This window comes from Salvelinus alpinus, chromosome 31, assembly GCF_045679555.1.
Source record: "Salvelinus alpinus chromosome 31, SLU_Salpinus.1, whole genome shotgun sequence".
Classification (NCBI taxonomy): Eukaryota; Metazoa; Chordata; class Actinopteri; order Salmoniformes; family Salmonidae; genus Salvelinus; species Salvelinus alpinus.
In genome coordinates this window covers 4,565,709-4,580,966 of record NC_092116.1, presented here as the reverse complement: position 1 = coordinate 4,580,966, position 15,258 = coordinate 4,565,709, and the positions used below count along the sequence as shown (strand labels likewise).

The following is a 15,258-nucleotide window of genomic DNA, read 5'->3' as shown; positions in this document are numbered from 1 at the left end:
CTCTACCATGACTGTGTTAAATCAGTTTACATTAGCGGCGGCTGATGGCTAATCCCGGTTACACACATTTTCAGCCGGCTACATTTTTCAGATTAACTAGACTACTTTTCATTTAAAAGTTTAAATTCGATAGGTTTGTCGAGCCCTCTCCAACTAGAATGAACGATTTGCATATTCTAGCGATCTATTGATAGGATAGGCATCTGTCAGTCACAAAGCGAGCAATGGCTGGGAAACGCAGAGACAAAGCGAGAGGTTTCACTCTCGCCAAAATAAGCCCAATGTGTTTCTATGGGCTTATTTTGGATCCAAGCGTGTCGCCTGCCTTCCCGCTTTGGGACAACAACTCCCATTTTTAAAGCGGAGACATGAGTATCTCGTCATTTTGTACAGATCTCTGGTTGCAGTCAAATTTCTTTACACGGAGGGAGAGAAAGCATGACGTGAATTGGCACGTCCCACGCGGAGTTGTGGCGCCAAGTAGACTATTTACTGTTGGTTGATTGACAACTGAACAACAAGTGTTGACTAGTTAATAAAAAGGTGTCAAACTGACTGAATAAGGTCGTTCTCCTATATCCCTTTGCCATTCATATATCATGCAACGTGGTTATATGTCCATGGTATCGGGATAAGTAAACAAAAGGATTTCCTAGATTTCCTTTCCTAAAATGTTGGGGCTTGCCAGACAGTGACGCTAAAGTGAGTGACTCATCTCGTCAGTCATTCAGTGAGTGTAGCCTACCGAATCGCATCGGGGGGAGGGGGGGGGTCGTTCATTTGGCTTCCTAATTTGCGTAGTCTAGTGGTAGACCTAGGCTTTTTGGCAATTATCTGCTGATAAATTATGATGAAGCTGGTAACTCATCACTGCAGGAACAATAGGTAGTGGAGAGCCTCATTTTATAATTAGGGCCCTCACAGAAACCAGGCATTAAAACAGAATTCAACAATATTCAAAAGTGTATTAACTTTAATAGGGAATCAAATAAATGTATTCTAAATGTATTAATTTGCACAAGTTTATCATAAGACATGAACAGAATGCGTTAGTGATTCGTATTTCTTGCAACTTTCTGAAGAGGCAACGAGAATGTCCCTCTGTGTGCAGTACTCACGTCTACCACTTTGTGAAGCTGTTAGCGATGATGCTAATGAAAAGTCTTCTGGTAGATGGGAATGCTTTCCAAAAAACCTTATCAATTAAAGCTGCAATATGTAACTTTTTGGGTGATCTGATTTAAATTCAGATAAAAATGTGAGTTATAGATCTGTCACTCATTGAAAGCAAGTCTAAGAAGCGGTAGATCTGTTTTATTTTTATGCTTAACATTCTCTAAGTTTCGTTTTTGCATCTTATTTTCGGTTTTGTATACCAGTGTCAAAAAGCTTAAAATACAATATTGTTGGTTAAACAACAGACTATTGCTAGGTGTGCACTTGAATTAAAGGGTAACTATATTCAAAAATCAATTTCTCAGATTTTCCCCAGACCTCAAACATGGTCTACAGGGTGGGAAATTACACCTGCCGAATGCGGGTAGATTTAGGCACAATGTATATTTCACCAGACAAGTTAGCGGGTGGTCACTCAGCATTTGGGAACAGTATTTGTTTCAATCCAAAGCCCAAATGTATAAATTGGTCAAATTGACATGAAAGGCTGGTAGCAGACATAGAATATCATCTCTGACAACTTACCACGGTAATGGCCAGCCCCTTAAATGTTCAGCTGCCCCTTGTTGACTCACATATTGACTAAAATATTTTGCTGTAAATTGTGCTTGATTGAGCATGGAACAGCCCAAAAACCTTTTCATGAACTTAGTCATTTCTTATAATTAAAACAAATTTTCTTGTGCTCCTACATTTATTTGTGCTCCTAAATATCAACTTATGTACTCCTTGTAAAAAATGACAGCGTTAGAGACCTGAACTTATAATAAATAAGCCATATCATTAAGCATTTTGTGGCAGGGCAGGCACTGTTGATTCCTTGATGTTTAGTTGTACAACAGTTTGTTTTACTTTTTACTATTGTTTCAAATTATTTAAATTTAAACACAGTACATTGGTTAAAAGACAAGTCACAAATTAAATTGAGCAATATGCACCATTTACTTCTTATGAGTAATACATGTGTGTTTTTAGAAACATTACAAAGCATGCTGATTGGTTGTTTGTGGCTTTTGGTATAATAATGGCAAACAAATATTTTGGCTGGTAAAAAATCTGAGTGGTTGGTAGCTGTTTTCTACCAGCCACTCAGATAGTCGCCTGTTGTGGTTTAAGCATTTTTGTGGATTTAGAACGTCCAACTTTGATTTGATAGCGAAAACCGGAAAAAAACTGAAACCTGTTAAAACAAAACCTTTAATTTCAAGATAATGTGGGCTATTTTCTTCATTTTTCTGTTTAAATAAAATACATAATTTGAACAAACATAACTGTGGCTATTTATCTTGCAGTAAAACTGTAAATAATATTTTAAATCTCAAGAGAAGACAAGTTAGAGTTTAGTGTAATGTTCTCTTACTTAGAAAATAGTCATGATCATAAATGCCTAGACAATATCCAAAACTAACATCACAGTGAATTCATACATTTTCAGTGATTTAAAGTTGTACACATTGCCTTGCAAAAGTATTCATCCCCCTTGGTATTCATCCCCCTATTTTGTTGCATTACAACCTGTCATTTAAAATGATTTTTATTTGGATTTCATGTAATGGACATACATTAAAATAGTCCTAATTGGTGAAGTGAAATTTAAAAAATAAAATGGTTTTAAAAAATGTAAAAATGGTGCGTGAATATGTATTCACCCCCTTTGCTATGAAGCCCCTAAATAAGATCTGGAGCAACCAATTACCTTCAGAATTCACATAATTAGTTAAATAAAGTCCACCTGTGTGTAATCTAAGTGTCACATGATCTCAGATATATATATATATATGCACACACACACACACACTCCTGTTCTGAAAGGCCCCAGAGTCTGCAACACCACTAAGCAAGTGGCACCATGAAGACCAAGGAGCTCTCCAAACAAGTCACACATTTGTGGAGAAGTACAGATCAGGGTTGGGTTATAAAAAAATATATCCAAAACTTTGAACATCCCACAGAGCACCATTTAAATCCATTATTTAAAAAATGGAAAGAATATGGCACCACAACAAACCTGCCAAGAGAGGGCCACCTTCCAAAAATCACAGACCAGGCAAGTAGGGCATTAATCAGAGGCAACAAAGAGACCAAAGATAACCCTGAAGTAGGTGCAAAACTCCACAGCAGAGATTGGAGTATCTGTCCATAGGACCACTTTAAGCTGTACACTCCACAGAGCTGGGCTTTATGGAGGAGTGGCCAGAAAAAAGCCATTGCTTAAAGAAAAAAATAAGCAAACACTTTGTGTTCGCCAAAAGGCGTATGGGAGACTCCTCCAAACATATGGAAGAAGGTACTCTGGTCAGATGAGACTAAAAATTAGCTTTTTGGCCATCAAGGAAAACGCTATGTCTGGCGCAAACCCAACACCCCAAGAATATCATCCCCACAGTGAAGCATGGTGGTGGCAGCATCATGCTGTGGGGATGTTTTTCATCATCAGGGACTGGGAATCTGGTCAGAATTGAAGGAATGATGGATGGCGCTAAATACAGGAAAATTCTTGAGGGCAACCTGTTTCAGTCTTCCAGAGATTTGAGACTGGAACGGAGGTTCACCTTACAGCAGGACAATGACCCTAAGCATACTGCTAAAGCAACACTCGAGTGGTTTAAGGGGAAACATTTAAAAGTCTTGGAATGACCTAGTCAAAGCCCAGACCTCAATCCAATTGAGAATCTGGGGTATGACTTGAAGGAGATGGAGCAGTTTTGCCTTGATGAATGGGCAAAAATCCCAGTGGCTAGTTGTGCCAAGCTAATAGAGACATACCCCAAGAGACTTGCAGCTGTAATTGCTGCAAAAGGGGTCAATACAAAGTATTGACTTTGGGGGGGTGAATAGTTATGCACATTTAAGTTTTCAGTTTTTTTGTCTTATTTCTTGTTTGTTTCACAATTAAAAATATTTTGATCTTCAAAGTGGTAGGCATGTTGTGTAAATCAAATGATACAAACACCAACAATCCTTTTTAATTCCAGGTTGTAAGAAAACAAAATAGGAAAAATGCCAAGGGGGGTGAATACTTTCGCAAGGCAACGTAGTTCTATCTTTCTACACAATATCATAACATTTTTCCAGTCGTAGGTAAACTCAAAGGATTCAATTATTTTGCTGTGTATTTCAGATGGAATGAAGGCATTTATAATGTACCAGAGGCCACCAAAATAGAGCTCCTTCTGCAAAAAAAATCCAACCCGGGGGTGCAGGTACCTGGCCGGCTACTTTTTCTAATTTGGATGGCTACTCTATGTTCTATGTTTGCTCCTCAGGTAGTATTACAGGTAGTATTACATTTCATTTCATTACAGTACAACAGTTTGATTTGTTTGATCTTAGCTGGCTACATAGCCGTCTTTGTATCCAAGATAATTGTGTAGTCTAGAGTAATTGTCGAGGTTACCTAGCCAGTTAGAGGTTACCTAGCCAGCTACACTTTCAAACAAAGTCAACAACGCAGCCACTGCTAGCTAGCCTATTTCACCAGCCAGCAGTACTATATCATTTTAGTCAATAAGATTTTTTGCAACGTAAGCTTAACTTTCTGAACATTCGAGACGTGTAGTCCACTTGTCATTCCAATCTCCTTTGCATTAGCGTAGCCTCTTCTGTAGCCTGTCAACTATGTGTCTGTCTATCCCTGTTCTCTCCTCTCTGCACAGACCATACAAACGCTTCACACCGCGTGGCCGCTGCTACTCTAACCTGGTGGTCCCAGCGCGCACGACCCACGTGGAGTTCCAGGTCTCAGGCAGCCTCTGGAACTGCCGATCTGCGGCCAACAAGGCAGAGTTCATCTCAGCCTATGCTTCCCTCCAGTCCCTCGACTTCTTGGCACTGACGGAAACATGGATTACCACTGATAACACTGCTACTCCTACTGCTCTCTCCTCGTCTGCCCACGTGTTCTCGCACACCCCGAGAGCTTCTGGTCAGCGGGGTGGTGGCACTGGGATCCTCATCTCTCCCAAGTGGACATTCTCTCTTTCTCCCCTGACCCATCTGTCTATCGCCTCCTTTGAATTCCATGCTGTCACAGTTACCAGCCCTTTCAAGCTTAACATCCTTATCATTTATCGCCCTCCAGGTTCCCTTGGAGAGTTCATCAATGAGCTTGACGCCCTGATAAGTTCCTTTCCTGAGGATGGCTCACCTCTCACAGTTCTGGGTGACTTTAACCTCCCCACGTCTACCTTTGACTCATTCCTCTCTGCCTCCTTCTTTCCACTCCTCTCCTCTTTTGACCTCACCCTCTCACCTTCCCCCCCTACTCACAAGGCAGGCAATACGCTTGACCTCATCTTTACTAGATGCTGTTCTTCCACTAATCTCATTGCAACTCCCCTCCAAGTCTCCGACCACTACCTTGTATCCTTTTCCCTCTCGCTCTCATCCAACACTTCCCACACTGCCCCTACTCGGATGGTATCGCGCCGTCCCAACCTTCGCTCTCTCTCCCCCGCTACTCTCTCCTCTTCCATCCTATCATCTCTTCCCTCTGCTCAAACCTTCTCCAACCTATCTCCTGATTCTGCCTCCTCAACCCTCCTCTCCTCCCTTTCTGCATCCTTTGACTCTCTATGTCCCCTATCCTCCAGGCCGGCTCGGTCCTCCCCTCCTGCTCCGTGGCTCGACGACTCATTGCGAGCTCACAGAACAGGGCTCCGGGCAGCCAAGCGGAAATGGAGGAAAACTCGCCTCCCTGCGGACCTGGCATCCTTTCACTCCCTCCTCTCTACATTCTCCTCTTCTGTCTCTGCTGCTAAAGCCAATTTCTACCACTCTAAATTCCAAGCATCTGCCTCTAACCCTAGGAAGCTCTTTGCCACCTTCTCCTCCCTCCTGAATCCTCCTCCCCCTCCTCTTCCCTCCTCCCTCTCTGCTGATGACTTCGTCAACCATTTTGAAAAGAAGGTCGACGACATCCGATCCTCGTTTGCTAAGTCAAACGACACCGCTGGTTCTGCTCACACTGCCCTACCCTGTGCTTTGACCTCTTTCTCCCCTCTCTCTCCAGATGAAATCTCGCGTCTTGTGACGGCCGGCCGCCCAACAACCTGCCCGCTTGACCCTATCCCCTCCTCTCTTCTCCAGACCATTTCCGGAGACCTTCTCCCTTACCTCACCTCGCTCATCAACTCATCCTTGACCGCTGGCTACGTCCCTTCCGTCTTCAAGAGAGCAAGAGTTGCACCCCTTCTGAAAAAACCTACACTCGATCCCTCCGATGTCAACAACTACAGACCAGTATCCCTTCTTTCTTTTCTCTCCAAAACTCTTGAACGTGCCGTCCTTGGCCAGCTCTCCTGCTATCTCTCTCAGAATGACCTTCTTGATCCAAATCAGTCAGGTTTCAAGACTAGTCATTCAACTGAGACTGCTCTTCTCTGTGTCACAGAGGCGCTCCGCACTGCTAAAGCTAACTCTCTCTCCTCTGCTCTCATCCTTCTAGACCTATCGGCTGCCTTTGATACTGTGAACCATCAGATCCTCCTCTCCACCCTCTCCGAGCTGGGCATCTCCGGCGCGGCCCACGCTTGGATTGCGTCCTACCTGACAGGTCGCTCCTACCAGGTGGCGTGGCGAGAATCTGTCTCCGCACCACGTGCTCTCACCACTGGTGTCCCCCAGGGCTCTGTTCTAGGCCCTCTCCTATTCTCGCTATACACCAAGTCACTTGGCTCTGTCATATCCTCACATGGTCTCTCCTATCATTGCTATGCAGACGACACACAATTAATCTTCTCCTTTCCCCCCTCTGATAACCAGGTGGTGAATCGCATCTCTGCATGTCTGGCAGACATATCAGTGTGGATGACGGATCACCACCTCAAGCTGAACCTCGGCAAGACGGAGCTGCTCTTCCTCCCGGGGAAGGACTGCCCGTTCCATGATCTCGCCATCACGGTTGACAACTCCATTGTGTCCTCCTCCCAGAGTGCTAAGAACCTTGGCGTGATCCTGGACAACACCCTGTCATTCTCAACTAACATCAAGGCGGTGACCCGTTCCTGTAGGTTCATGCTCTACAACATTCGCAGAGTACGACCCTGCCTCACGCAGGAAGCGGCGCAGGTCCTAATCCAGGCACTTGTCATCTCCCGTCTGGATTACTGCAACTCGCTGTTGGCTGGGCTCCCTGCCTGTGCCATTAAACCCCTACAACTCATCCAGAACGCCGCAGCCCGTCTGGTGTTCAACTTTCCCAAGTTCTCTCACGTCACCCGCTCTCTCCACTGGCTTCCAGTTGAAGCTCGCATCCGCTACAAGACCATGGTGCTTGCCTACGGAGCTGTGAGGGGAACGGCACCTCCGTACCTTCAGGCTCTGATCAGGCCCTACACCCAAACAAGGGCACTGCGTTCATCCACCTCTGGCCTGCTCGCCTCCCTACCTCTGAGGAAGTACAGTTCCCGCTCAGCCCAGTCAAAACTGTTCGCTGCTCTGGCACCCCAATGGTGGAACAAACTCCCTCACGACGCCAGGTCAGCGGAGTCAATCACCACCTTCCGGAGACACCTGAAACCCCACCTCTTTAAGGAATACCTAGGATAGGATAAAGTAATCCTTCTAACCCCCCCCCCCCTTAAAAGAGTTAGATGCACTATTGTAAAGTGGTTGTTCCACTGGATATCATAAGGTGAATGCACCAATTTGTAAGTCGCTCTGGATAAGAGCGTCTGCTAAATGACTTAAATGTAAAAAATGTAAATGTATGTACTTGTGTAAAACACTGGTTAAATTTAGCTAAGAGGGAAAAATATTGCGAGAGAATGACTAAGCATAGCCCAAACAACCACCTGTCTTTCCATCAAAACACTTACAAAATATCAGGCATTGGATAAAGTTCTCTGACACCTACTTCTTCCTTATAGCTATTGATCACTTCATCTTTGTTCAGCGAGTAAGTTATCTGTTTTGCTGTAAACAAGGCCTGCTACGATCTGGTCTATATAAAGACAGCCATGTCAAAATGCCTCAACAGACCAGTAGGCAATAGGCACCATCATAAAAGCAACTGCATTCGGTGAGGACTGCTATATATCAAGGGCCGGATTAGTCAAAAATCTTTTACATTTACACACTCCCCCTTCTCGCACTCTTTCTGACAGAAAGTGACATTCCTTACCATGCCGCCCAGTAAAAAAAAGCTAAGTTTCTCCCCTGGCCCTGTGTTTCCTCTTGCATCATTGTGTTAATGCCAGTCAGCTGACGGGCAACACGCACACACTCTGCTCTCTGTGCTGCAATCCTGTGCAGCATGTGCTGGTTAAAAAAAAGACTGCAGAATCCAGTCCCCAGAGAGCAGCACACTACTCCTTTAACTTCCGGCGCCGAAAAGAGATGGCCGCCTCGCTTCGCGTTCCTTGGAAAATATGCAGTATTTTGTTTTTTTACGTGTTATTTCTTACATCGGTACCCCAGGTAATCTTAGGTTTCATTACATACAGTCGGGAGGAACTACTGAATATACGATTAACGTCAACTCATCGTTCCTACCAGGAATATGACTTTCCCGAAACGGATCCAGTGTTTTGCCTTCCACCCAATACAATGGATCTGATCCCAGCCGGCGACCCTGTGCGACGCCGAAAAAGGGGATAACGAGGCGGTCTCGTGGTCAGGCTTCGGAGACGGGCACATCGCGCTCCACTCCCTAGCATACTACTCGCCAATGTCCAGTCTCTTGACAATAAGGTTGATGAAATCCGAGCACGGGTAGCATTCCAGAGAGACATCAGGGATTGCAACGTGCTCTGCTTCACGGAAACATGGCTAACTCAAGGGACGCTAACGGAGTCGGTGCAGCCAGCTGGTTTCTTCATGCATCGCGCCGACAGAAACAAACATCTTTCCGGTAAGAAGAGGGGCGGGGGGGTATGCCTTATGATTAACGAGAAGTGGTGTGATCATCATAACAACACACAGGAACTCAAGTCATTCTGTTCACCTGATCTAGAACTCCTCACAATCAAATGTCGACCGCATTATCTACCAAGGGAATTCTCTTCAATCATAATCACAGCCGTATATATTCCCCCCCAAGCAGACACATCGATGGCCCTGAACGAACTTTATCTGACTCTTTGTAAACTGGAAACCACACACCCTGAGGCTGCATTCATCATAGCTGGGGATTTTAACAAGGCTAATCTAAAAACAAAACTCCCTAAATTCTATCAGCATATCGATTGTGCTACCAGGGCTGGAAAAACACTAGACCATTGTTATACTAATTTCCGCGACGCTTATAAGGCCCTCCCCCGCCCCCCTTTCGGAAAAGCTGACCACGACTCCATTTTGTTGATTCCAGCCTACAAACAGAAACTCAAACAACAAGCTCCCGCGCTCAGGTCTGTTCAACGCTGGTCCGACCAATCTGAATCCACGCTTCAAGACTGCTTCGATCACGCGGATTGGAATATGTTCCGCATCGCGTCCAACAACAATATTGACGAATATGCTGATTCGGTGAGCGAGTTCATTAGGAAGTGCATTGACGATGTCGTACCCACAGCAACGATAAAAACATTCCCAAACCAGAAACCGTGGATTGACGGCAGCATTCGCGTGAAACTGAAAGCGCGAACCACTGCTTTTAACCAGGGCAAGGTGACCGGAAGCATGACCGAATACAAACAGTGTAGCTATTCTCTCCGCAAGGCAATCAAACAGGCTAAGTCTCAGTACAGAGACAAAATCGAGTCGCAATTCAACAGCTCAGACACAAGAGGTATGTGGCAGGGTCTACAGTCAATCACGGATTACAAAAAGAAAACCAGCCCCGTCGCGGACCAGGATGTCTTGCTCCCAGACAGGCTAAACAACTTTTTTGCCCGCTTTGAGGACAATACAGTGCCACTGACACGGCCCCCTACCAAAACCTGCGGGCTCTCCTTCACTGCAGCCGAGGTGAGTAAAACATTTAAACGTGTTAACCCTCGCAAGGCTGCAGGCCCAGACGGCATTCCCAGCCGCGTCCTCAGAGCATGCGCAGACCAGCTGGCTGGTGTGTTTACGGACATATTCAACCAATCCTTATCCCAGTCTGCTGTTCCCACATGCTTCAAGAGGGCCACCATTGTTCCTGTTCCCAAGAAAGCTAAGGTAACTGAGCTAAACGACTACCGCCCCGTAGCACTCACTTCCGTCATCATGAAGTGCTTTGAGAGACTAGTCAAGGACCATATCACCTCCACCCTACCGGACACCCTAGACCCACTCCAATTTGCTTACCGACCCAATAGGTCCACAGACGACGCAATCGCAACCACACTGCACACTGCCCTAACCCATCTGGACAAGAGGAATACCCATGTGAGAATGCTGTTCATCGATTACAGCTCAGCATTTAACACCATAGTACCCTCCAAACTCGCCTCTTCAACCTCAGGAGGCTGAAGAAATTCGGCTTGTCACCAAAAGCACTCACAAACTTCTACAGATGCACAATCGAGAGCATCCTGTCGGGCTGTATCACCGCCTGGTACGGCAACTGCTCCGCCCACAACCGTAAGGCTCTCCAGAGGGTAGTGAGGTCTGCAGAACGCATCACCAGGGGCAAACTACCTGCCCTCCAGGACACCTACACCACCCGATGTCACAGGAAGGCCATAAAGATCATCAAGGACAACAACCACCCAAGCCACTGCCTGTTCACCCCGCTATCATCCAGAAGGCGAGGTCAGTACAGGTGCATCAAAGCAGGGACCGAGAGACTGAAAAACAGCTTCTATCTCAAGGCCATCAGACTGTTAAACAGCCACCACTAACATTTAGCGGCCGCTGCCAACATACTGACTCAACTCCAGCCACTTTAAAAATGGGAATTGATGGAAATTATGTAAAAATGTACCACTAGCCACTTTAAACAATGCCACTTAATACAATGTTTACATACCCTACATTACCCATCTCATATGTATATACTGTACTCTATATCATCTACTGCATCTTGCCATCTTTATGTAATACATGTACCACTAGCCACTTTAAACTATGCCACTTTATGTTTACATACCCTACAGTACTCATCTCATATGTATATACCGCACTCTATACCATCTACTGCATCTGCCATGCCGTTCTGTACCACCACTCATTCATATATCTTTATGTACATATTCTTTATCCCTTTACACTTGTGTGTGTGTAAGGTAGTAGTTGTGGAATTGTTAGGTTAGATTACTGTTGGTTATTACTGCATTGTCGGAACTAGAAGCACAAGCATTTCGCTACACTCGCATTAACATCTGCTAACCATGTGTATGTGACTAATAAAATTTGATTTGATTACCTTGCAGACCCTTCCCCCTATACGCCCTCCAGCTCTATCCCAGCCCTCACACGCTCACTCTACTACGGGCTGCTTTTGATACTATTGCCAACCAACCGCTAAGAAAAATGTCAGACTTTTTTTGTTGTTGAGATTTTGCTTGGGAAAAGGGCACAGACAGAATATAATGCAGGTTTATTCAACTGTGCACTCGCTTACATGCATTGACACCTGTGCAACGTCACACATAACGTTATCTCAATACTGAGTGTAGCAGTGTGAGTGCAAATGGGAGTCTTTCACTGGTTCACAGTTCTTCACTCTGCTGACCTCAATCCAACATTGCCAGTATAAACGCTCATTACATCACACTGGCTGTGAAAATCCTGGAGAGCAATCACAAAATAAGGCTGGTCAATGTCAAGTATCATATGAAAATGATAATGGTTTGACTAAGGGTCTTCCTCAGGTGAAGCCAATGTCCTTTGGTCATCCTTGAGATGTCTCTACAACTTGATGGGTGTTCAGCTGTGGCCAATTGAATTGTTTGGACATGATTTAAAAAAAAATAAACCTGTCTATATAATTGTTACATTACAGCCTTATTCTAAAATGGACCAAAAAAAATATCCTCAATCTACACACACCACAATGACCACAATGTTGTTTCCATTGATCATCCTTGATTGGAGTCCAGAAACATCTCAAGTTGTACCTGTGGTAAATTAAATTGATTGGACATGATTTGGAATGGCACACACCTGTCTATATAAGGTCCCACAGTTGACAGTGCATGTCAGAGCAAAAACAAAGCCATGAGGTCAAAGGAATTGTCTGTAGAGCTCCGAGACAGGATTGTGTCGAGGCACAGATCTGGGGAAGGGTACAAAAACATTTCTGCAGCATTGAAGGTCCCCAAGAACACAGTGGCCTCCATCATTCTTAAATGGAAGAAGTTTGGAACCACCAAGACACTTACTAGAGCTGGCCGTCCAGCCAAATTGAGCAATCGGGGGAGAAGGGCCTTGGTCAGGGAGGTAACCAAGAACCCGATAGTCACTCTGAAGGAGCTCCAGAGTTCCTCTGTAGAGACGGGAAACCTTCGAGAAGGACAACCATCTCTGCAGCACTCCACCAATCAGGCCTTTATGGTAGAGCGGCCAGACGGAAGCTACTCCTCAGTAAAAAAAGACAACAGTCTGCTGTGAATTTGCCAAAAGGCACCTAAAAAGACTCTCAGACCATGAAACAAGATTCTCTGGTCTGATGAAACCAAGATTCAACTCTGGCCTGAATGCCAAGCATAACGTCTGGAATAAACCTGGAACCATCCCTACAGTGAAGCATGGTGGCAGCATCTGTGGGGATGTTTCTCAGCGGCAGGGACTGGGAGACTAGTCAGGAGAGAGAAAGATGAACAGAGCAAAGTCCAGAGATCCTTGATGAAAACCTGGTCCAGAGCACTCAGGAACTCAGACTGGGGTGTAGGTTCACCTTCCAACAGAACAACCCTAAGCACACAGCCAAGACAAAGCAGGAGTAGCTTCGGGACAAGTCTCTGAATGACCTTGAGTGGCACAGCCAGAGCCCGGACTTTAACCCGATCGAACATCTCTGGAAAGACCTGAAAATAACTGTGCAGCGACGCTCCCCATCCAACCTGACAGAGCTTGAGGGGATCTGCAGAGAAGAATGGGAGAAACTCCCCAAATACAGGTGTGACAAGCTTGTAGCATCATACCCAAGAAGACTCGAGGCTGTAATCACTGCCAAAGGCGCTTCAATAAAGTACAGAGTAAAGGGTCTGAATACTTGTGTAAATGTTAATTATATATTTTTTTAATAAAAATCATTATTGGGTATTGTGTGTAGATTGAGGGGGGAAAAAACTAATACATTTTATAATAACGTAACAAAATGTGGGAAAAGTCAAGGGGTCTGAATATTTTCCGAATGTACTGTACATCAGAGCAGAAAATATACCATGATTCCAAGTAACTGTCCGTAGAGCTCAGAGATATATATATATATATCTGGGGAAAGGTATAAAACAATTTCTAGAGTGTTGGAAGTGGTCAGTGGTCTCAAGCATTGGGAAATTGAAACTACCCAGAGCTGGCCATCCAACCAAACTGAGTGACCAGGCGAGAAGGACCTTGGTCAGGGAAGTGACCAAGAACCCAATGACCACTCTGACAGAACTACAGAGTTCGTTGGCTGAGATGGTAGAACCTGCCAGTAGGACAGTCTATAGCACTTCACCAATCTGGGCTTTATGGGAGAGTGGCCAGATGGAAGCCACTCCTGAGAAAAAGGCACATGACATAACAAAAAGTGGAATAAGTCAAGGGGTATGAATACTTTCTGAAGGCACTGTACATGCTTCTGCCATTCTTCAATGACTCAACCTTTTCAGCTTTGTAGCTTACAAGCTGGTGTGTGACAAAATAACCACAGAACTGCTGTACCAATTATCAATATATGCAACTGCTCCTGAATATTCAAGCTTCAAAAGAGTCAAAGTGAAACGTATCATTTCAATTTCTCAGGAGTGCATGAGCAATGCTGTGAGTAGACTACGCGTAGGGTGGGGTGAAGAGATGTGGCGACACTGGAGTGGAACGGCACTTACTTCATCGGATGCTGAACGCAGGCACTGCACAGCGGCTTGCTTCTTTATCTCCTCCAGACTTAGGTCCGTCCCTCCTCCTTTCTTCTTACTCTTGCCCCATTTCTTCCCAGTTCCCTTCTCCCAGCCCAAGATGTCATTTTCCTGCACACACAAAATCCCTCCATGTCAGTCATTTAATGGGACAGCTCGTCTAACAGGAAAAGGAAATGCAAGTTTTAGAACATTGTAAATGTAAGAAATTCAAGAAGGCTTTAAAATCAATAGGTTCACTTACAATCACCTGACTCATAATGAATACGAAACAGAACCCTCTTCTTCATTGGCTATGTTTATGTTTAGTTTAGTAGGATCCCCATTAGCTACTGCACATGCAGCAGCTACTCTTCCTGGGGTCCACATAAAATGTACAAATACATGACAAAGTACAGAACAGTTAGACTAGAACATAATATACTGCATTACATTTTTTTTTTTAAATAGTTATATTGGAAAGACACCAAGAGACAACAAAAATACTATTTACACACTATTCATATGTACAGTATATATATGAATATGGCCCATCTACTGTTGCTAGCCCCAATTCTGACTTGTGCTCTGATATCTGCTTCACTGATTTCTGCTCTTGTAAAAGCCTGGGTTTTCTGCACGTTAACACTAGAACAGTGGTTCTTAACCTGGGTTCGATCGAACCCCAGGGGTTCGGTGAGTCAGTCTCAGGGGTTCGGCGGAGGTCAAGACACACATCCGACTCATATGATTCGTGATGACACTCCCCGCTTGGCCATCATTGGCTGCAGGTGATCACGCTACATCGCTTGGCCTATCTGTGCTGCAGGGAATTTGGTGCGCTCAGTAGTCGACTTGTGACTGTCGTGATGGTACGTCTTGTGATGGTACGTCTTTTCTTTCTTAATATTTTAATCCCTTCATACTTGCTATGTCGAGCAAAAAAAGAAAGTGGTCGGACGAATATGTACAATATGGATTCACATGTATAACGGAACGTGATGGGAGTCAGTGCCCTAACTGCATGATTTGCAATGCCAAGTTGAGCAATTCTAGTCTAGCACCGGCAAAACTAAGAGAACACTTCCTTAAGCTGCATGGAGATGGAAAATACAAGAACACAACGCTCGCTGAATTCAAGGTGAAGAGAGCCAGATTCGATGAAAAGGCT

The 15,258-nt window shown here is 44.8% G+C and overlaps 1 protein-coding gene across 2 annotated transcripts in view; it reads right to left on the bottom strand.

The window, feature by feature from the left end:
* The window catches only part of LOC139561311 (uncharacterized protein KIAA0232-like), a 43,915-nt gene that overhangs the window by 8,013 nt on the left and 20,644 nt on the right, over positions 1–15,258 (bottom strand). For both annotated transcript variants that reach the window (XM_071378320.1, XM_071378322.1), the window contains exon 3: positions 14,079–14,219. In XM_071378320.1, the coding sequence (XP_071234421.1) occupies positions 14,079–14,219 (141 nt within the window). The remainder of the gene's footprint in view (positions 1–14,078; positions 14,220–15,258) is intronic.